The sequence below is a fragment of the Polypterus senegalus genome, chromosome 15, assembly GCF_016835505.1.
Source record: "Polypterus senegalus isolate Bchr_013 chromosome 15, ASM1683550v1, whole genome shotgun sequence".
Classification (NCBI taxonomy): domain Eukaryota; kingdom Metazoa; phylum Chordata; class Cladistia; order Polypteriformes; family Polypteridae; genus Polypterus; species Polypterus senegalus.
In genome coordinates this window covers 102,947,782-102,972,647 of record NC_053168.1, presented here as the reverse complement: position 1 = coordinate 102,972,647, position 24,866 = coordinate 102,947,782, and the positions used below count along the sequence as shown (strand labels likewise).

Below are 24,866 nucleotides of genomic sequence, written 5' to 3'. Positions count from 1 at the left end.
GCTCACATGTTCCTGCCCCGGTTCTTTCCACCTCCCTGCCTGCCTCTTTCCCTTCCTTTTAACGTTCACTCATTTTTTGTCTCTCCCCTTCCTGATTCTGCACTCCCCTTTTATATGCTGGGAAGTGGTTGCAAGTGCGGTTGCCTGATTGATGCTCCGGGCTGATAATAAGACAATCAGATCTCCTCCACATACCAGCAAGGCAACACATGTATGGCTGACTACCTTGCACCAAACCAGAGACCAGCCGTATTCTCAGGAGATCACACCTGCTCCACTCCACAGCGTGTCTGTGTCTATTATTTATTTATTCGAAAATGGGTTCCTGCATCTTAAGCCATGGACCTGCCTTTCCACAGTTAGGTGTACACCTAGATTTGCACATTTTATTCAATTGCTTCTGACAGATCCTCTTAAGTTCCAGTAGACTGGATGGGAAGCATCTTTAATCTGCCATCTTCAGGACTCCCCATTTACGTTCTATGAGGTTTAAGTCTGGGCTTTGACTGGCCCATTCAAGGTCAGTAGAAATTTGTCTAGTGTTGCCTTGTCTGTATGCTTCACATCATTAGAATGCTGAAAGTTGAATCATCATCCCAGTCTGAGGCTGCAAGCACTTTAGAGCATAGTTTCTTCAAGGACATGTCTGTATTTGGCTGCATTCATCCTTCACTCAATTCTGACCAGTCTCCCTGTCCCTGCCACTTAAAAGAAGCATCCCCATGGCAAGATTCTGCCACTACCTTGCTTCAATGTAAGGATGTTATTATGCAGGTGATAAGCAATGCCTGGACATAGTGCTTGGAATTCTTTCCAAAGAGTTTAATTTTTGCCTTGTAGACTAGAGACTCTGTTGCCTCTCGCTCTCAGATTCCTTTAACCTGTCATTTGCCTTATAACCAAGAATGGCTTCTGTCCAGGAGTTCTGAACTCTGTTAAAGCATTGGGTTCTTGGTCACATCCCTGACCAGGGCCCTTCCTGCCTATTTACTAGGTTTAGTCAGACAGGCAACACTAGGAAGAATCTTGGTGGGTCCAAACATCATCTGCTTCACGATTATTGAGCCACTGTACTAAATGGAACACTCAGAGCCTTATGAAATGATTTTATATCTTTGCCCTGATCTATGCTTCAGAATTTGATTGTGGAGGTCTACAGAGTGTTCCCTGAACTTCATGGTATAATCAACATCACAGAGGTATAAATCAGAATGTGGCATGGCACTACCTGATATTCTGTTATACTCCTGGGTTTCTAATATTCATAATTTTAGATCAATGGAAAAAAGAAGTCAATGCTGCATAGATTCCTTCTTGGTTGGGTCTGGAAGGAATATCTGGGAAGTAGTCCTCTTTGTATTCTCTGCCCGGCGCTCTGGTCATTTATAATAATTATTAAGTTACAAGAAGCCAATGTAGAAAACACTTTAAGGAAAGGGCACAACTATCTGCTGCTCCATTACAGGATAACTTTATAATTCAAGCCCTAGGAATCTGAACCTTAAGAGATCTTTATATTCTCATTATGTTTGCACCTTATGATCTGCTCAGGTGTAAATATGGAATTTAATCAACACACTTATTTTTCTATTTAAAAGTTAGAAATTTTGTAAAAAAGAACTTGCTAAACTTCTTTAATCCACCATGACTTGCAGACAGTGCTTACTGCTGTAGAATCTTTGGCAATGCTAGGAAAGAGACCTCTCGATCAATATCATAAGTAAGGGGTTGAATTTGAAATTTCACAAAATTCATTCTTCTTCAATTTGTGTAAAATACACTGTAATTCAACAGAAAATCTTACACCAGACACATTTCTCAAATTTAAAACAAAAGCCATATGGGATTGGATTCTAATTGTGAATGGTGCCAGGTAGCCTCATTCAGGCGTATGTGTAGGGTCAGTCCAAAATTAAATTCCTACTGGGAAAGGTATCAGATAGTATAGGATGTATGATCATTGCAAATCCTCACACAGACTTATAGTTTTTTCAGATGAGTTTATGCAGACCGTCATTTCCTTTAATACAATGTTGGCATATTGACTAAGTCTGCTTCTTAAGAATTTGACAAGATTTTATAAATAAAATGCTCAGGTCCTGTCTGTATTTCTGCCCTTGTTTTAATTAATAAGATGCAGGGCAGGGGGAAGGTGATGAGGTGATTGCCTCCAGGGTACAGGGTTAGGGTGGCATTTTCATACAAGAGTATTTTTTTACATGACAAAATAAAAATACTAGAAAGATTAGACTTAGGTATGAACCATAAAAGTTACATAAATATCAACTGATTAATTTCCATACTACCTTTTATAATTGTAAGAAATATTTTAAAATTACTAAAAACTTTCAAAAGATAAACAAATTCACACTGCTTCGTTGCACTGTGAGCATCTGAGAATCAAAACAGTACATTTGCATGAACTGCAAGAGTCAGATAAATATCAACTGCCTAATTTATGTAGTGCATTTAAAAATTAAGAAATATTTTAATTTTAAAAGTTGCAAACAGTTTCAAAACATTGAAAAATTCACACTTCTTTGTGTGCATGCGGATTTTGAAGCTACATGTCGGCAACTGATATTGGCGTTGATTACCCTGATTTTTCACATATCATATTTTTGTATATATTGATGGTTAATTTCTGGAATGTTATTAAGGTGTCAGTCACAGGTACAATGTCTGTTAAAAGTCTCTTAAATTTTTAATGTGTGTGTTTAGAAATGGCAGGAGCGATTTATCTTGCAGGATGGAGTTTTGAAACTGCCAAGGTATTTGGAGAAGTTTACAGGACAAAGGGAGCAGCTAAGTTTCATTCCACTTTCAATTTTGCAATCAAAAAATTCAAAACAAAATAAATATTTTGGTCAAACAGAAGCAGTAAAGATTTTTATATTTGTATTGTTAATAATGCCAGTTTTTTGTGTTTCTTTGATTTTAAACTAATCTTTTATATTTTACAATAATATTTCTTTCTTATTTTGGCCATTGTTCCATGGATGAACTGTATTACGGAAGTATGGCATTATGAACCTTGTGCTTGTATTACAATACATATTCTATGTGAATTAAGTGTATGGACAGGAGGACTGCCACCCTGTCCAAGGATCGTTCCTTTCTTAACCTGATGATTGCTGGGTCAGGCTCCAGCTTACCCATGACACTGTCCTGAATAAGTGGATTTTTAAGGTGGATAGATAAACAGATGAAGGTCTAGTAATGATATATATGGGGCACTTGCTTCAGACGTCATTATTTAACATGCTGGCCCTGGAGACATTACAGTATACTACAGCACATTCCCTTTTTTTATTACTAGTTATCACTCTGTTCTGGGTGAGTATGAAAGCTTTAGTGTGGTTTATGATTACAAATATTAATCATTTCTGTGATATATGGTATCAATGGTATTTCTGATTGCACTTTTTAAATTTTCTAATATTGGTAAACTGAAACTTATGTTTGATTGCCATATTTTAAAACTTCTGTTATGCACAGATTTGGAATAAATAATATATTTTTTAAGGTAAGTAAATAAATAAGAAAAAGAAACATCTCTTTATGAACACAATAAGAAGTACTTATAAAACAGTGCCTAATGCAATACACACTGCCAGCAGGATAAGCATTCTCAAGTGGCACTTTACAAAGTTCAAGCAATAAACATTTCTGTATGTATAACATTGGCATTTTGGCCTCTTGTAGGAAGAAAATTCATCTTTAAAAATGCAACCTCAGCCACAAATTTGGACCCAATCCCAGCTAAAGCTTCTCGCAATGTTTCTCCAAGGAGGGTGTATTTATTGGATCTTGAGAGTTCCTTACAGTACTATTTCCATCCATCAATGATATCCCGATTTAAGGTCCCTTCCTAGGATTGTAACTCTGGCATGGTGGGGGAGCTGGTGTGCTTAAATGACCATTAGACCTAAGCTGTCAGGAGGTATGTGCTTCTGTTAGGGTTATGCATGACAAACTGGTCTAAAGGAAAGAGCCAGACAAAGAGCCATCCATAACTGACCCTCAACAAGAACACAGGGAAACGGTTAAAAACTTATTAATTGCAGATTTCGCATAACTGTTACGAAGATTTATATAAAAGTACCCCCACCCCAACCCACTCAACTGCCTCTTCCTCGCGCAATGATCTTGAGAAATGTGGCACTTCCTTTTGACTCACCCTGTATTTACAGGTACCTAATAATATTTACTGAAGGATTGGAGAACACTATGGTGCTCACATAGACTGCCAAAAAAATGCAAAATGCTTACCCGTGAGCCACTGATGATTTCTGAGAGCTGCTTGACAAGTTGGCTGGTACTTGTGATTATCCCATTGGTCTGCTGTTGGGTGGCATGCCTGAAAAGAAAAATAAACACAAGCTGGGGTCAGAGACCAGAACTGATGCTCTATAATGTTGCATGCAGAATGGAACATGAAACCGGAGCAATTGTAAAGCAAGGTCATTTCAACCTAACTGGAGGTCAGAAAGGTTTATGCACAATCATAATGGCAACAGATACAACTGCCAATGTGCCAAGGACTGAACTGTCTTTAGAATTACAAAGGGCAACTCCTAAAGGAAGCAGAATAAATTGTGAATGTAAAGCATCTACCAGACATGAAGAATGTTGCCATGCAGATGGATCTGCTTTTGCTGTTTAGTTTGACTTTTTTAACTTGAAATTTGCCAGCATACCTGATGATTCTCCACACATCAAAGTGCCACTGAATTCAGTTACCAGTCAATTCTAACTTTGTATAACTTGTCCTAGCCAGCACTTATTGTTCCCTTTGTTTGTATTCTTAATGACCAAACAGAAATAAGGTGCAGGATTGAGAGAAGCAACTCTAGAAACATATATTGTGTTCCATTTAAATGACTACTTGGAAGCTCGGGTCTGGTTTGTAAATTTCGAGTTTATTTGACTTCTGTTTATGAGATCAATCCGAAATGGCGATGTACACTGCAAACTTTAGTGAAAACTGTTTATGAGCACTTCTGCCTATATGTGTACCCACAGTACTGTGTAACATTTCTCTGTGGAAATGCTATTAAATGCTGAAAATGCAATGTAGTGCGTTATTATCAACTGGTATTTTTTCAGGAAAAGCAAGCACAGCAAAGGTTTTCCTGGAGGCATCCATAACAGTTTTCCTTGGAGCAATCTGTCTCTCTGTAGGACTTTAATTGTTTGCCTGCTCCTTTTATAGTCCGTTTGTATCTCATTTATCATCTGCTTCTTTATGAATTCTCTGAGTCTAGTATATGGACAAATCAGGATTGTGGCAGAGGAGGGAATTTCAGGTCAATCCAGGAAGTAAACTGTAAAAGTAAAATGGAAAAAAGACATAAGGCAGCAGTACTGGAATACTGCAAGAGATTTAATTTTTTAGTGTTCCTGTCAAAATTATCTTTGTTATCCCTCCATCCAGGTCTTTGCTTCATCAGTCTTGCAGAAAAATCAGAGACAAGGGAGCCAGATCAAAGTCATGCTTATTCATTTACATAGTCATCCTCCTTTGTTATATTCTATCTGCAATTATTTTACTTGGCACTGACCAGAAAGCAGGAAAAAGAGTTGGAGGTGGCAGAGTTAAAGATGCTAAGATTTGCATTGGGTGTGATGAGGATGGACAGGATTAGAGATGAGTACATTAGAGGGTCGGCTCAGGTTGAACGGTTGGGAGACAAAGTCAGAGAAGTGAGATTGCATTGATTTGGACATGTGCAGAAGAGAGATGCTGGGTATATTGTTGTTATGTTGTTAAAAGCAGAGAGTACCCTGCAAGCATTTAGTCAGGTGATCAGGGACAAAGAAATGACAAAGGGAATCATCATGTAATGAGACAAAAGCTTCAAAGCTTAATAAGTGACATCAGGAAAGACTGTTATGGTTTGCTGAGTGTTTTGCGTTGGTTATGATCTACAAGCTTCCTGGGTGATGACTGGCCCTTCATTTCTGATCTAGTTCTCTGATGGACTCCAGTGCAAAAAATTAATTAGCCCCCAAATGTTAAATTAAATTAAATTAAACTAAAAAATGACCGCCATCAACGACTACATCGAGCATGTAACCTACAGAAAAGGTCAATAGCCATTTATTACGAAAATATGAAAATGTTTCTGTTTTAACAATGTGTTTACACAGATTACTGTAGAAACAGAACACACATGAAATCTATTATTTCCAATCTAAAACTCCACTTCACTCCCAGATAAACAATCAAGGCATGAGCTGGGAGAAGTTCGTGCACACTCTAAGTCGGTGGGTGGAATAGCCGGCTGCTTGCAGCTTGTCTTTATCAGCACATTTAGATGACAAAAGACGCTGACGGAGAGGTGTGAATGGATTTAAGAAGCGATTTAAGGTGGGACGGATCTATGAGTTTTTTCATAGGCTCTGGTAATTCTAGTGTTAAGCATTATGGAGTGAATGATAACCACATTAACCTTTTCAGTGCAATATCAAGCATGTTATAATAAAGCCTTGTGAAACAACATCATTGGGTCCCGGTGCAACCGCTCCAACCAAATTTCCTATAAAGTGCATATAAAAAGTATTCACTCCCTTGGAACTTTTCACATTTTATTATAACACAACATTGGACTTAATTTCACTATTTTTGAAACTCTTTAATGTCAAATTGAAAACAGATCACTGCAAAGTGGTGCGAATTAATTAATATAATATAATAATATAAAGGAATAAATAAAAAACACAGAATAATCGATCATATAAATATTCACCCTTGATAATATGGCCACCTACATCATCACTGGTGTAGCCAATTGATTTTAAAAGTCACATAACCAGCTAAATGGAGATGATGGTGTTTGTAGTCAGGGTTTTTCAATTGATTGTAGTATAAATGCCCCTGTATCTGGAAGATCCAGCTTGTGGTGAGTTAGTATTGTGGTCTAACTTTCATAATGAAGACAAAAGAACACTAAAAGCAACTTCATGAAATGGTGATTGAAAAGTACATGTCATGGCATGGAGGCAAGAAAATATACAATACAATACAATTTATTTTTGTATAGCCCAAAATCACACAAGAAGTGTCGCAGTGGGCTTTAACAGGCCCTGCCTCTTGACACCCCTCCAGCCTTGACTCTCTAAGAAGACAAAAAAAAGGAAAAAATGGAAGAAACCTTGGGAAAGGCATTTAAAAAAAAACCCTTTTCCAGGTAGGTTGAGTGTGGAGTGAGTGTCAAGGGTCAATACAATACAGTACAATACACAGAACAAATCCTCAATACAGCATGAAAATAAAAATTTCACATAATATGATTTGGATTTGTTTAAAGTCCTGGAGACCTTAGCCATCAAGCTGCCTCCCCCATTTGGCCATTCCACAGCTGAAACAAGCACTGGGCCAGTCAATCTGATGAAAGGACCCCTCTTTCCCACGATTCCTGCAATCCTCCATAAGGGATGACTTTACCTTAGGCAGGCAAAAACAACTTTGCAGGTGGGCCGCGGCACCAAGTGCCACATTTGAGTACAGAGAAGAGAAACAGAATAGTTGAGGGTTAGGAACAAATTATAATTATCATGTTACTTATGTTTTAGTGCTAATGATTAACAACAGAGATGCAGTCTGTACAGTTAATCAGCAGCTCCAGTCAGGATACACTAAACTGAAGTAGTGAGTCTTCAGCCGGGATTTAAAAGCAGAGACCAAAGGGGCATCTTTTATAGTAGCAGGCAGACCATTCCACAGTTTAGTGGCCCTGTAACTAAAAGCTCAACCTCCCACTGTTATTTTATTAATCTTTGGAATCATAAGCAGACCGCCATCTTGAGACCTTAATGTGTTTTCTGGTTTGTAACTCATGATAAGTTTAGACAAGTAAGCCTGACCTTGGTCATTTAATGCTTTATATATTAAAAGGAGGATTTTGAAATCTGCCCTAAACTTAACCGGGAGCCAGTGTAAGGATTTAAGAACTGGAGTTATGTGCTCTTATTTTCTTGTTCTTGCAGCAGCATTTTGAATTAACTGGAGGCTGTATAAAGAACAGTTGGAACATCCAGTGAACACCAGTTTGAATGTTGGTGCTTTTTAAAATTTTCTGGTCACTTAATTAAAAAGTTTGTTATCACAGTTTTGTTTAATATTAAGTCTCAAGCTAAAATTGTTGACTGCATGCAAACATGAGTAATGGTGGAACATTATGGTGCTTTGCCAATAAATTAAAGCATCAGAGAAGTAGTGAGCCATTATAATCTTTAGGTAATGCAGTCCTGAAAGGTTGTTTTTAGTCATTGTAGCATTGAGTGTCACCGAGCCATCTTTCATACACTGGTATATAACTTAAGTTGCTTTTATTTTTACAGACAGGAACACCATGTAATTTACCTGCTTCAATTTAAAGAAATTGTAGAAGTGAGTTGCTGTGACTGAGGATACCACAAGGCCGCAGAGATTAGTGCAGGATGAAGCAAGAGTAGAAGCCAGGCTGTTAGCATATAAAAAGACCTACCCCTGCATTTTCACAGTAAAGGAAGATAACTATCTTGTATAGTAATGAATAAATAAACAATACCAGTACTACTGCATTTATTAAAGAATGTCTTTATTAGTAAATACAATAAATATTGTAAGGTTTCTAAACTCATTTGGGATCGCTGCATCTTTGGAAGACAGTTTATCAGTTGGCAGGGCAACCGCAGACTCCCAGCACGGAAGCGGCTCGCAGCTGAAGCAGATCCAAGTCGATCGTTGTCATGGTATAAACGCCTGCCGTCGATGGGTGATGCAAAGAACATTAGAAATGCAGGGAACAAGATTACTTGACCAATGGCCACGAACTGGCCTGATTGCTGTGTCTGTATTTAAGAGAGTGGTAGATCCCACTACAATAAATAACCCTGCTGTTCCTGTTTCTAGCTGAATAAAGCTGGTTTTGCAAAAGTACTGAGACTCAGCCTTCGATCATTTTCCTTAATAAATAAATGACCAAGTATAATATTTTTGTCTCATTTGTTTAACTGGTTTCTCTTTATCTACTTTTAGAACTTGAGTGAAAATCTGATGATGTTTTAGGTCATATTTATGCAGAAATATTGAAAATTCTTAAGGGTTCACAAACTTTCAAGCACCACTGTAATATACAATCAACTTATATAACACATAACTTTAAAGATTAGCTAAGACAGAATTCAACCCCTTCCCGAGAGAGATAGAGAGAAGAGGGCCAGGAACATAGGAAAATAAATAAATACATTAAAAAGGCAAAACATCATTATTGTAATTTTTTTAATTAACTCTTGGCATGTTTTTTAAATGTTTTATACAGATCCTGTAGACCAGATTTTTTTCTAGTCTAAAATAATATAGATTGTCACTTATCAACTGACTTATATAAGGTCAGTCGGGATTCTAGCAGTTAAGTAGGATAAGTCTCCATGCTAATAGTGTGATATGCTGTATATAAAACAGTCAATTTGTCCTTCTCCACTTTGAGCACATCTGGGAGTACACCAAACACAGCTATTAATGGGTTAGGAGTGATTGTAACACCAAAGGCAGTCTTATAGATATTCAATGATTTTTGTTCAAAATTATGTTAATGTGATACACTCCCAAAACATGTGGCCTAGTGAGGATGGAGCTAGACTGCAACGTAAGGATTCTGGTTCTTGCCCTTGATACATTTTGGACAATTTTAAACAAGATAAGTGCGATTAATGAAAGATTTAAAGTTCAATTATTGAGTTGTTGGCACATATAGAGTTAGAATGAATGCATGGCAGACTTCCACTCCTTTTCTGAGATGCTAATTGTAAGGTCCTTTTCCCACTGTGCTCTAGGATTGTTGAAGGGGAGATTCTCTGAGATGTTTTTATATATTATTGAGATGCTGTCTGAGTGTTGTTCAAGACTAATCAGAATTTCCTCTGGAATTGAAATTTTAACAAAATTTCTGATTTGAAAATAGACAAATTGTGTTGCTGCAAAGTTAAATTTGAAGTGTAATTGTTCATAAGACGCCAATATATTATGTATATCTATGTTCTCTAAGTGACTTAATTGTAAACTTTTCCAAAGATGAAATATTGTGTAGGTTTGAGAAGGTTTATAAAGGTAATTATCGTGTAGAGGTGCAACAGGTAACAGCTTCTCTGCGTTGAAATGAGCCCAACATTGTTACCATATTCTGAGTGACTGCTATTTATATTTAGTTTTATTTACTGGGACACAAAGCAGGGCATATAAGGTACAGCAAGATTTAATTTTAATTGCTGGCCAGGCTTTTGTAAATGTATCAATTTGTGCAAATTTCCAGGTCTTTATATTGTGTATATTTGCCGCCCTGTAATAAAATTGAAGTAAGATAGTGCCGTGCCACCTTCTGCTTTAGGTCTTTGTAGAATTGCCTGAGTGGACATCTCAAATTTCAGGGAAAAGAGGTTATAATTGAGTCTCTGTCGTACCTTTCTTATGTGGTAAAACTTGGTCTTCCAACCCCACCTTCATCTGCTCTCACCCCATCCAATAAAACTGAAACGGTAAACTAACTCATAGTTGAAGTCACGCCAAATGTTTCTCTATTTTAAGACAGAAAAGTTTTCAAATACACCAATGCTTTTCAATGGGAGATTTGGAAATTTCAAAAATGTGTATAGCGTGGTCTATTCTAGATATATCAATGAAAACTGGACTGTTTCCTTCAAAAATAAATGTGCCAGTTTTCAACATTGGTCCTCTGGGAGCTGGACAGATAGACATGGCTAGTGCAGTAGGTACTTTTTGCATTATACAGAAACACACCTAGAAATGCAGAAAGTTATACAGGCATTTTTCTTAACTGTGAGTAATTATATGACCAAGAAAAGATGACCATGAAATGAATACATGATTGTAAAATATTTTTATAGTTCCCTGAAAGAATTGAAATGTTCAAAGTTTGAAAACAGAGTGACTGATGGATGGCCATTTATATTAAAGTGTTAATGTTTGCTGTACATGTTAAATGCCCCAATTGACAACTAATTTTTTACAGAGCCACTGTACATACATGACATTTATTGCAGTGAATTAATTACTAAGATACCACAAGGCATAATTATGTCATGTTAGTATAAAGGCTGTTAGAAATGTGTAATAATTGTGTCAGGTGTTATATTAAAAATGGAGTTGTGGAGTCACAAGTTAACATTTTGTTAATTTCTTGTAAGGATTTTTTTCCCTATTTACCTTTCTCTTCCCATTACAGACATGCTGTATGTTTATTCATAAAAAATGTGCTAATGTTGCAGTTTTGTAAAACAAGACCAGCAAATGTAAACAACACTTTCCAACACATCCACCTTTATTTATATGGCATCATTATCAGTACATATACTGATAACAGAGCTCTTTGCTTTATGGATGAGACCCCAACTTACAAGCACAATGCAATTTAAAAATACTGTAAGTGTGTCATCTTTTACATTACGTTTAGATTTATTTTCCTCATTTTGCATGGTGTGTTGCTTTTTGTTTTGCAAAATTTTATTTTCTGTAAATGTTTTCGCTAATTGAACACTTTTGTCAAATAAGTCTATTATTTTGGATGTGTTTATGAGTGAGGTTAGGTAATGGGGGATATTGGCAACAGGTGAATTAAGAGGGGTATAGGAGAAAGGCAACATCTTTGGGGTAATAGAAGGACAAATAGACAGAGAAAACAGGAACCTCAAGCCCCAAGTTCATTTTGAACAGTTATGATTTATTTTAACTTGTTATCCATTTGACATTTTGTGGATAAAGATGCCATGAGAGAGTAAAACTGACACTGAGGAGACTAATTCAGATGTGAGAATGACCAGAATATGTTTTGTGAGAGGCTGAATATGCATTATTTGCACTAGATAAGTGGTTTTCATTGCTAGGTTTTATTTTTTGAATGAGGGGGTTAGTTATTTATTTTTATTTTGCTTTAAAAAACATTTTTACCTGTGTGCACAGTCCTCCTGAGACAGTTGTAGTGCAGTTCATGAGACAAGTAGCTTCATCTTATGAATGTTAAACAGTTGCCAATAGTGCGAAGTCCCTGGTTGTTCAGGGAGGTGGAAACCCTCATGCATTAACCTGGATATTACAACATTGAGTACAAATTTTATTTGAACTGAATACTCTTTTTCAGTGTGGCAGCTTGCATGAAAGGTTGGCTCTTAAAGATTCTTCTGAGTAAATTGGGCACTTGACATCATCTTTTTTACCAAGTGTAAAGGAGTCTTACTTAATCTCATCTCGCTAACATTTCCTGGAATTTGGTTGGAAATGTTTTTCCTCATCATAAGGATATGGGGTAGAATATGTAATTCCTTTTAACACTGCAGATTTCAGGCATTGGAAAGTCAAGAAAAGGCATCACTTAGATGAACGAGAGGTACCCCCCTTGTTCAGACTCCACTTAATTCTTCTATTCTGCACAGGTCCATTACTTCCAATATCGTGAGAGCATATGCACTCATATAAAACACAAAAAAATGAAGTAAGCCCTGAAGCGTATTGCGTGAATAGGAAAAGAGCTGAGGGAAATCAAGACTAATGGAATACATCCAGCTCCGAGAAGTAGGCTGTGTTATGATCAAATCCTCATCCTTCATAAATATTCACAACACACTGACCTCTACTATGTTTCTTTAATGGGACAACAGAATTATTAAAAACCATCTTTATATCCCTGGGGAGACTGTGCACACCCTATCAACTACTAAGCCTATCCATTAGTGACCTTCAATGAGAAAAAATTCAATTATATACATATACAATATGTATATATATATATATATCTATGTATATCTATGAGTGTTGCTGTCATATATATATATATATATATATATAGATATAGTAAAATACCCGTGCTTCGCAGCGAAGTTGTATGTTAAAGAAGTTATGAAAAAGAAAAGGAAACATTTTAAAAATAACGTAACATGATTGTCAAAGTAATTGTTTTGTGTATTTGCCCGCAGCGTCACGAAGTTGTTTTCGTCTAGCTGCATCAGAAAATGTACCACAACGTCTGACACACCTCCTTTTTAGTGTTTTCTCACAGCTTGGAGTGCTGCTGTTATAATCGCTTTGAGTCTACATATATATATATATATATATATATATATATATATATACATATACATATATATACATACATACATATATATATATACACATATCTACATATATATATATATATATATATATATATATATATACTGTATATAGCAAAATCCCCGCGCTTCGCAGCGACCTTTGTATACCACATTGTCAGTTCAGCACTCCGGATGTAATATGACCAAGCTGTGCACTGAGCTTACTTTTGAGAATGCAACGTATAGTTGTCCAGGAGAAAAGCAATGTTGCCTCAAATCAATGGCAACCTTTTGTAGTGTCTGTCCCTGAGACTTATTAATTGTCATCGCGAAGCAGAGCCTTACTGGAAATTGGAGGCATTTGAATTGAAATGGGAGATCAGAGGGTATAAAGGGGATGTGAGGAAAACATTCAGAGTGCGGCGCTCTGCTGTTTTTTTGTGTAGCTGCCTTCACACTGCATCTTCGCTGCTTTATAAACGAATGCCATATGAGGCCATCGTTTCTCCTTGCTTCGCAGTTCTGTACTGTTTTATTGTTCATTTAATACGATTGCTATAGTTATTTTGTAGCTATTTGAGACTAACTGTACTGTTTAGGTACCCATCTCCTTTATTTAATCCGCTGCTTGCACGCTATTTTTTGTTCATTTATTACGATTATAGTTATTTATTGATTCCCCTCTTTAACTGACTGCCTGCTCATATAAGGCGCTCCGCTGGTTTTTTGTGAAGCAGCCTTTACACGGCTTCTTTGCTGTTTTATAAACGAACGACATATAAGGCCATCCTTTTCCCTTGCCTCGCCAAGAAAGCTGCCTTTTTATTTAATCCATGGGTTCTCCGCTATCCCTCTTTAGCTGACTGCCTGCTCATATAAGGCGCTCCGCTGGTTTTTTGTGAAGCAGCCTTTACACAGCTTCTCCGCTGTTTTATAAACGAACGACATATAAGGCCATCATTTTCCCTTGCTTCACCAAGAAAGCTGCCTTTTTATTTAATCCACGGGTTCTCCTCTGTTTTATTGTTCGTTTATTATGATTGTTATAGTTCTCTTTATATAGCACATTGTCAGTTCAGCAGTCCGGTTGTAATATGACGAAGCTGTGCGAGCTCACTCTTGAGAATGCAACGTATAGTTGTCCAGGAGCAAAGCAATCTTGCCTGAAATCAATGGCAAACTTTTTGTAGCATCTGTCCCTGAGACTTATTACTTGTCATCGCGAAGCAGAGCCTTACTGGAAATTGGAGGCATCTGAATTGAAATGGGAGATCAGAGGGTATAACGGGCATGCGAGGAATAAATTGAGTGTGGAGAAACTCTAGAGACAGCGTGTGTATTAACTTGTGGATTTTACTGTGAGTATTTGGTGGCAGCGTGACAAAGTTGCCTACGCAAGACCGTGTTAGCCGTGGAGCTCAGCTCGGAGCATATTCTTTTCATACCTTGTCAATTGTGTGTCAAAAGTGATCACTCGTGCTGCGTTTAGTTAGTTCACATGAGCTGCTCTCTTGTGTGATGTTGCGATGTCCATGGCTTTATTTAATGTTAGCTAAGACCCGGCACTTAAAAGTTTCTCACTACAGCAATTTTAACTCCGTTACAAAGTGATCCAAAGTCTCGTTTATACCTCGTGTCTTCTCATTAAACTTGTATCTAGCTAATAAAGCATTCGACGAAGTCACAGTCAGTTGATGTCATTACGTGGGAGGCGTGATGATGTGAGACGCAACTCCGCTCCCCACGGCCATCGAGCTAAAGTCCATTACAGTATATGGAGAAAAATAGGATCCAGTTATGACCATTACGTGTATAATTTCGAAATGAAACCTGACCAACTTTTGTAAGTAAGCTGTAAGGAATGAGCCTGCCAAATTTCAGCCTTCTACCTACACGGGAAGTTGGAGAATTAGTGATGAGTGAGTGAGTCAGTCAGTCAGTCAGTGAGTCAGTGAGGGCTTTGCCTTTTATTAGTATAGATATGCAATATATAAATTATTGCAATTTTATTAAAAATCAAAATTCGAAGTTTCTCATTTATATAAGTATTCAGATCCTTTATTCAGCACTTTTTAGAATCTCCTCTGAAAACATTTATAGTTTTGAGTCTGCTTGGGTGAGTCTGTACAAGCTTTGCACACTTCCATTTGGGAAGTTTAACCCATTCTTGTCTCAAGCCTGTATTAGATTAGATTGGAAACATCTATAAACTTCCACCTTCAGGTTTCTCAACAGATGTTTTATGAGGTGTAAGTCTGGGCTTTGGCCGGGTCACTCAATAACAATCAGAGACTTGTCTCAATGTAAGTTGAGCATTGTCTGAGCTGTATACTCCAGGTCATTGTTAAGCCGAAAGGTGAACTGTCACCCCAGTCTGATGTTGTGTGAACTCTGGTACAGGTTTTCTTCAAGGACCTCTCTGTTTTTGACTGCATTTATCCTTCACTCAATTCTGCCAAGTCTCCAGGGGCTTCATGTATAAATGGTGCGTACGCACAAAAATGTGGTGTTTGCCCGTTTCCACGCTCACATCGCGATGCATAAAAACTGAACTTGGCATAAAGCCACACACATTTTCACGCCACCTAAATCCTTGGCGTACAAAATTTCTCCGCTCGGTTTTGCAAAGTGGCGGCACACAGAGTCAAAGCAGTGCTTTTGTTCAAGTGTGATTTCCCTTTCTTTTTTAGATTCACATCCCTGACGTGGTTTTATCAAATACACTGAAATTAACTACATATTGCTTATTAGTTTAAGGCATCTGATTGTAATTAACCTATAACAATATAATAGGAATGGCCAAACTATTCCAAATATCAAAGCTGCTTTAGCATTGTTACTCTCAAGTATTTATCCCATTGCATTTCAGTGTGGAATCACAGCTGTACTGCAGCTGCTTGGAAAGAAAATTATAGGTATACAGCATCAAACACATGCTGCCTCAGCTATGCTCTATTTGAACTGCTCTCAACAGGTACACATGTCGTAAATGTAGAAAGGACAGTCCTTGGGTGTGTGGGAAGTGTTAACATTTTAATCTCATGATTGCATATAGCGCAGAAGTGACCTCTCTGTACTTTTCTTTCCTCTGCATGTCCTGAAGTACAAAAGAAACACCACCATGCACCCAAAAGTGGACCCTGGCAAGATCGAAAAAAAAACGTGATCACTGATTACAAGCGCAAGAAGGCATGCGAATGAATATGAATAATATGAATAATGTTGCATCAGTGCCACGATGTTTCCGAAATGTACTATACAGGTCATAAAATGAGTTATTCCAAATATCATATATACCTATGTCTCTGTTTTTCGTCACTGTGGCTTTGAAATTATGGACCATAAGGGGCATACTAATTCAGCGTGAGCAGGAACACTCAATAAAACTGGAAAGAAAAAAAAAGAAAAACTCAAGTGACGGTGAGAAACGAAGAAGGCAGATTCACCAGTCAGTGTTCGTGTGTCAGCTTTTATCCCTCCAGATCTGAGAATTTCCAGTTCCATTGTCTCAAAACACCACTCAGATCTACAGTTATTCCCAGTTTCAGATAAAAAGTAACCCCGTCAGATCTGAGGCGGGGGTGGGTTTTGTATCGTGATCATGACTGAGAGTATAAGTGAAAAAAAAATGCTAACTTTAACAAATACTACAAATTTACACTGGCTATTACAGACACAAATCAATTGTATGTTTTTTTGTATAATATTAACAATAAGAGCAGCCCACTACTTGACACAATACATTTCCAGGGGAGCTGGTTTCAAACTCACGACCTCCGGATTATAAATCAGTGGATCTTACCGCTATACCATGGAAATTGTCGTAAATCACTTGCACCTTTGGTGAAAGTGTTTATTTGATATTTGGCCATCAGTCTTCATACATTATACAGTTTATGTCTACATTTTGTTATTTATTACTAAAACATGGAAAATGTTTCTGTTTTAACGATGTGTTTACATAGATTGATGTAGACACAAAACAATTTATTTCCCCTTGCAATTCTGGGTAGCTCACTCCCAGATAATCAATCAAGGTAGGAACTGGGACAACTTCTTGCCCATTCTGAGGCGGTGGGGGATGGCATAGCAGGTTGCGTGCTGCTTGGGCTTATCAACACATTTAGAAGACAAAAGACTCTGATGGAGAGGTGCGAAGGGATTTAAGGTGGGCCAGATTTACAAGTTTTTTCGTTAGCTCTGGTAATACTAGTGTTAAGAAGCACATAGTGATTCACACACATAGAGTACATTGAAGAACATATACTATACAAAGCATTACACATGCTACTTTAGTTATGATGGGATTTGAGAAAATAGTAAATGAAACGATTTTAAGATGAAGTTTATGGTGTTCTACGTACTTTAATGACAAAATAAACTATGTGATTAAAGTGGAAATTTCGAGATTAAAGTTGACATTTCAAGCTTTGTTTCCCACTGTGTGCCTATTTTTTTTATTTTCTCTGTAACCTAATAAGCTTCCATATGACACTCAGATGGTGGGCTATGACTTGCGTTTTCAAGGCAACTTTGATATCTGACAACTTCTTTTTTATTTTGGGCAGTGAGACTTTGTGAACTTGAACTTTTGAGTTTCTCTGACACTCTATGTCACTTGATCAACTTCCTTTTGTTGTTTATAACTCTGTTTAAACCAACAAATAGTACGATTTCCTTGGCTACACTTGGTATTCGCTGAACTTCTTCTATTTTTCCCTGTGCTTTTGCCACTTATAACAGAACACTGAGCTTAAGGGCTATTTATACTGATTTGCATATTTAAAGAATCATAATTCTGGGAGGAGTTGGGGAGTGGCAGCAGGTGTGTGCATCTGCATTACTTTTCACGCTGACCGGGATTTATGTAGTGGAAGAACGTGGAAGATGGATAGATTCATGCATCTGGATTTTTCTGTCCATACGCCCATTTCCACTTTTGTCCGTGTGTAATGTTTTAGTGTGAATTCTATGCACAGTGTTATGCATGAGGCCTCTGGTCCCTGCTGCTAAAAAACACCCTTACGCTGTCACCATCGTGCTTCACTGTAGAGATAGTAGTAGGCCAGAAGTGAGCAGTGCTTGGTCTTCACCAGACAAAGTCTGCCCCAAGAGTTTAATTGCTGTCTCATCAGACCAGGGAATCTTTTTCCTAATGCTCTCGGAATCCTTTAATACCCCATTTGGAAAACTTTAAGCAGACTATAGCTCTGGAGAAAAGAAAAAAAAAAATACACAAACTGTAAAGTTGCCAACACACAGAGTGCTTTGAGTAGTGAGAAAAGAGCTATTTAAATGTAAAGAATTATTATTATTTTTATTATTATTATTATTATTATTATTAATAGTACTAGTAGTAAGTTTAGCAAAAATTTGTTGGTAGGTGGGCATATAAAATTTCACTCAGATAAGACGGTTTATAGTACTTGACCATCAGCAGCCGAAAGAAGGGGATCCTCTAATAAAACCCTGCTCAGTAATTCATACAATGCTGGAAGATATATCTGCATAAATTCAAAGACCCAGTCGTTAAAAATAAAAATCTATCCTTCATCTCTATTATAAGGAGAAAACTAAAAGTATGACCTTATGATGATGCAAAAACCAAAACAAACAAAAAAAAAGTAACTGGCTTGATAGCATCCTAACTAAAGACACCAATAATAGCCTACTTGGACCAACACTGTCAAGTTAATGTTTTTCTCTTTCTCGAGCTCTCACTCAGTTCAACCTTTTTAACCTGCATGACCTTAACAAACAGCAGGCCTATTACTAAATCACACTAAGGGAATAAAACACTCGCTGTATAAAAAGAAAAGACAGTCTGAATCACAACATCCCAAGACTTTTGTCAGGTTGTATGCAGATCATTTTGCTTGTTTCTTTGTATTAATATTTTGTTTCTATTTTATGAAATAAATAACATTACTTAGCACAGCATTGAATTTCTTCTGTGATTACACGTCATGGGTATTTTAAATGCCTGGTGTAAGTTGCAGGAGCTGTAGAAGGCCCTTTGTTATTGAGGCAACTGTTGCTACTTTACAGGGTTATGCACCACAGCGTTCTCAACCTTTTTAATGCATGGTGTGGAGAAGTGATCACTTTGGGCTTATCGGAGCTCGAGCTCTCATTATGGCCACGTAAAGCCAATTCAAATGCTCCACAAAATTTCGCGCAATCTATTATTCTGGTCAGGATGCGTCGATTTTTGGTCAACTCTTCATTGTGCTAATGAATGCCAATCCTGTAGCCTTTATCGAGCTGTTCAGCAATACTAAGCCTGCCAAAAAATGTAACCGTTAGCCAAGTTGCCTGCTGTTTGCATTTTTCAGAAAGATGTTTTAGATCTCGTACCCATGTCGTTGTCCACAACACTTTGGCACCAACACTTAGAAACAGCAAAATGGGAAAACAAAAAAAGGCATTACTTACACCACATCCAGTTAGCCAACTCTGTTTGTCATAACAAGAGCTGGAAAAAGTCTGTGTGTAAGCTCACCCTTGATCATTTGCCTGCTGCTGAAATCTTAAGTCAGATCGGTCCAGGCCAAAGTCCTTTATCTTCTTTTTTTTCTTCAAGTGAATACAATATTTATGAAGAAGTGTTTCATTAAAGAAATAACTGAATTTTCTTTGATTTCTAAATTAAGTTGTGTCACACATGTGCGCTTAGGGGGCAGCTAAAGGGCCCAAATGAGCATGAAAGAATGAAAGGTAGAGGATTGGAACAGAGTACTAACACCTGTTACACACGTGCAATTAGGGGCAGCTAAAGGGCCTGAGTAATTGTAATAAAACATCTGACCAGGGGGCAGCGGAGTGCGCTGACTGTTTTTCTCAGTTCTCTACAGACCTTTCCCGTGAAATCCTGCAAGGTTCCAGCGCCTTAGAAGACATCACTTCTGGAGTCGGGCCCTTTGCTGACGTCACTTCTGGACCAGAAGACATCACTTCCGGTGCCAGGCCCTTTGTGGATGTCACATCCGGTCCAGAAGACATCACTTCCGATTCCGGCCCTTTTGATGACATCACTTCCTTAGAGGCCTTTAAAGTCTCCATGTTTGTCTGTAACAATCAGTTCTGTTTTGGACTCTGTTCTATTCACATCGTGCTTAAAAAATTTAACTTTTGCAGCTGGGAAAACAATATACGGGTGGCTGCCCCAAATCTTTATGATGTCTTTGTTTCTTCATTATCACACACCTTTTCTCTTTTCCCAGCAAAAAAACAGAAGATCAATACACAAATCCTACCTCAAACCCATGCAATACTACCACTTCTGGCTTCTTCTGATGACTCCACTTATGGGTCCCAGTTGGATGATGTCACTTCTGGTTCCAACTTGACGACGTCACTTCTGGCCCCAGTCTGATGACGTTTCTTCTGGCCTTTCTTGATGACATCACTTCCGCCTCTTACTACCAACGTGATTTCCTCACGACTCATTTCCGTTTCCTGTCTATGAATCATTTCCTGCCATATGCACATAAAAGACCCGCAAAGCATGTTCTCATTGTCAAATGCCCGTTTTTTTATAATTTTGACCAGAGTATCAGTCTTTTACAATTTTTCAAGACCTCAAAGATTACATGGGGAATTGACCTTGATCTTTTTGTTCCTGTGTTTATTTCATTACAGATGCCATCTCTGAAGCTGAGATCTCACATCTGTAGTTACGTAACATTAAAGATGGGTGTGAACTGTGAACCATTGACGTCAACATCAGATAGTGTGTCAATGGTTGTCCAATCACATTACATTAAAAAACCTAAAACAACACTAATTCGTTGCCAATAAATGTGGGATTGTTCAGGGCGCATACAGCTGTGTCCTCAGAAAAATCTGAAAGCAAAAAATTAAAGGGCAGGCTCAGGTCACCATAAGATCAAGGACTTACACAGACTCTTATTTGGTCAGCGTCCTTTACTCTAGAAATGTAGCTATTCACTGTCGGAAGACGTTTTTAATGGATATGTGCTTAAACCTGAAATAAACCCATTTATTTCGTGATTATTTCCCATTACCCAATTAATTTCAATAGGAATTTTAAAATATTTGGGTGGTGATCCAGAGCCCTGCATTGCAAACAGCCACTGATCCCTTCCTGGTTGCTCAGTTTGAAAAAAAGCCAGACAAGGAAGATACCTGGTAGTTCTTCAGTTTCACAGTTATTGAAGCCACTGTGCTCCTGGGAACACTCAAAACTATATTAATGGTTTTCATGCTTGAACTATCCCTCACCACAAATTTATCTTGAAAATCTACAGCGATTTCCTTGGACTTCATGACTTGTGCTTTGTCCTGACACTCAGTATGAATTGTGGGACCTTATATACACAGATGTGTACCTTTCTAAACAACATCCAATCAAATTTTGCCACAGGTGGACATTGCATGTGTACTAGACACGCAAACAGGATGCACTTGACCACAATTTGGAGTGTCACAGCAAAGGGTCTAAATACTTATATGAATTAGAGATTTACATTTTTTATTTTTGATATGTTTGGAAACCTTCTAAAAGCATGTTTTCACTTTCTCATTATGGGTTAATGAGTGTAGACCAATGGCCAAAAATGGGCAATTTATCTATTTAAAATTAATCTACAACATAATGAAGTGTTAGAAAGTAAAAGGGCATGGATACTTCCTGAATCCACTGCATATACAGAATATATACACTTTCAAATTCAGAAAGCACTGAATAGGTGACTGTTTGATTGACAGACATCCTTCTAGCGAGTACGATTACGCTTCTGAAATAGCAGATTTGGTTATTCAGTGTAGGTCTTAAATCAGCATTAATTTATTAGTCGACAGTTTTTGCATAGGTCCAAAGTTCTTAATGAATACTGTTGAAAAGCTAAACTTAAAAGAAGTGGTGAGGCGGCCTTCTGCTGCTATGCACCTAAAATCTGGAATAGCCTGCCAATAGGAATTCGCCAGGCTGATACAGTGGAGCACTTTAAAACACTGCTGAAAACACATTAGTTTAACATGGCCTTTTTATAACTTCACTTTATCTTAATCCTGATACTCTGTATGTTCAATTCATCATAACTATTCATGGTGGCTCTAAAATCCGTACTGACCCCTACTCTCTCTTCTGTTTCTTTTTCTGGTTTCTCTGTGGTGGCGGCCTGCGCCACCACCAACCTACTCAAAGCACCATGATGCCCCAGCATTGATGGACTAAAAGCCAGAAGTCCATGTGATCATCATCATCATCATCAAATCCTTCCGTGAAAACCATAAATACAAAGAGGACTGTTTCATTTATGTTAGGTAGATTGCCCAGAGGGGACTGGGCGGTCTCATGGCCTGGAATCCCTGCAGATTTTATTTTTTTCTCCGGCCGTCTGGAGTTTTTTTTTTTCTGTCCACCCTGGCCATTGGACCTTACTTATTCTATGTTAATTAATGTTGACTTATTTTATTTTCTTACTGTGTCTCTTATTTTTCTATTCTTCATTATGTAAAGCACTTTGAGCTACATTTTTTTGTATGAAAATGTGCTATATAAATAAATGTTGTTGTTGTTGTTGATATAAAAATGAAAAGCAAACAGCATAGTTGTGAAAAATGAATGCATGAATAATAGAAAATGACTAAAATCATCCCCTAATATGTTAGTTACAGTGCTCTGCCTTTCAATCTGATATTGCTGGCTAACAAGTGGTAAGAACATTGCATGCCCTAGCTGAGGCCACTGTGAATAAGGTGTCAAGCAGAGTCACAACAAATAATTTGTGTCAAGTTTATTGTGGGTGACCTGGGCACACAGGCAATCCCAAACAAGTTATAGTTAACACATTCTGTGGGAGCTCCATACAGGGTGAGTTATTATTTTCATCTCTCTCTTCTTTGCTGCACCTGCTACAGTGTTTCTATATACAGTATATACAAGTGTTGTTGACTATGTGAATAATACAGTTAAATATTGGATTATTGTAATCTTATGCCTGGATATTCGCTGTGGTGTTAAAAGCTTTTAATACAGTATATTTATTGGCTGGCTGCGTTTTTATTTTGGTGGTCTGGGCTTAATGCCATTCTTTGGTTAATTCCAGTTTGGCCACTGAGCCAAAGGTTTATTTGTTGGTCTGTGCATAAGGGCGCAGATCTCTTGTTACGAGCAATAACTTCAGTCTACTGCTTGATTCATTATTGCATTAGCATCACTTCTGTTTGTATAATTTTGATTCTTTTCACAGCAAGGATGTATTTAAATAGATCCAAAAACCAGCACCAGAATTAATTTGATTTTATATTAGAAAATGATATTGACTAGTGTCCACTCATTGAAAGCTAAATGCTTTGTTTAACATTTGGTGCCAAGTATTGTGAAGCATATGGAGCATGATTCAAAAAATCTGCCAATGGAACAAATAAATAATCATTAAATTTAAATATATTTTGCAGCTTGTTGCATAATTACAAATGCTACTTGCTGCAAATAAAATATTTATTTTTTAAACATCCTATTACAGCCCTACTAAATGGGAACAAATCAGGTCGAGATGCCTGTCCATCACTAGGCATACTGAAGCATACACTTTCAAAACTAATTTAGGATTGTCCATGAATCTTAAGAACAGAATAACCAGAGTAGCCAAGGAATGCTTGTGTGGATAGACTAGCAATATAAAGAAATCATGCTAAGCAATGCATCATGGTGTTGGGCATGGAAACACTGATAAAATAGGCACTATCTACTGACAGCATTAAAGCACACTTTTACTTGTCACCTGTCACGCATGTGAGTCTGAAGATCACCTTCTGGGATCATCAGAGGTATGTAGTACCACTCCGGAAAAGGGGGGTTGCTGCTACTAACATTATCATCTCCTTCTTCTTCCTCAGCTCCAAGAAGACATCCAGTGTGTGACACTGACAGCACCCCTTCCAGGCTGAGTCTTATAAAACTGAACATCCCCAAATGGATGTGTCTCACTATAAGCCACACTGGAGGACAGAGCTCCTCAATGTCAGACACACTCAACTGAGTAGCAGTTACAAGTTAAAAGTTTTAAAAAGCTTTCGTTATTTGACACCTTTGTGTTTTTTGCCTTATTTTTAATTAAACAGGATGTCCTGGTTGGCATCCCAACATTTCTTTTGGAGTCTTTATTCCCACTTGACCACACAAAAAGGCAGTGGTCAGCCATGGTAAGAATGCAACAAACAAGAGATACGTCAAACTGATGACCTTTCAAAGCCAGTACTGCTATCATCTCTGAACTCACAGAAGCTGTAAGCCACTGGTACACTTGTGTACAGCCAGAAAAAGTCTTGTCAAAGAGATCATTATGGAAGAGACATTACTAAAAGGCCCTTTCTCTGAAGAAAAAAAAACAAAAAAAAAATCAAGAGACTCATTTATGCAAAAAAGTCAAGGGCTGGGGTTTTGAATATGGCAGCAAATGCTCTATCCTGTCAAGTAAACGTTTGAAATTTTGGGCTGAAACAGTATGCAGAATAGGTGGAGACCACTACATACAGTACATGAGTGTTTGAAGCTAATCATGACCCAATAGGCAAAGGTCACAAAGAACCACCTTCAAGAAAAAGAAGAATGTGGGATTCTACAACAGATAGTATGGCCTCCACAGGGCCTTGAACAAAACATCATCAAGCTTTTTTGGGATTACCTGAAGAGACAGAAGCAAGAGCTAAAGCCAAAATCAGCCAAAGAACTGGCACAAGTTCTCCAAGATGCTTGAAACAAACACCAGCCAACTTCTTTATAAAACTGCAACATAGTGTAACTATGA

General features: G+C 37.7%; 1 protein-coding gene across 1 annotated transcript in view; it reads right to left on the bottom strand.

The window, feature by feature from the left end:
• The window catches only part of tsnare1 (T-SNARE Domain Containing 1), a 935,796-nt gene that overhangs the window by 561,482 nt on the left and 349,448 nt on the right, over positions 1–24,866 (bottom strand). Inside the window, exon 5 of the mRNA XM_039737258.1 lies at positions 4,273–4,360. Within this exon, the coding sequence (XP_039593192.1) occupies positions 4,273–4,360 (88 nt within the window). The remainder of the gene's footprint in view (positions 1–4,272; positions 4,361–24,866) is intronic.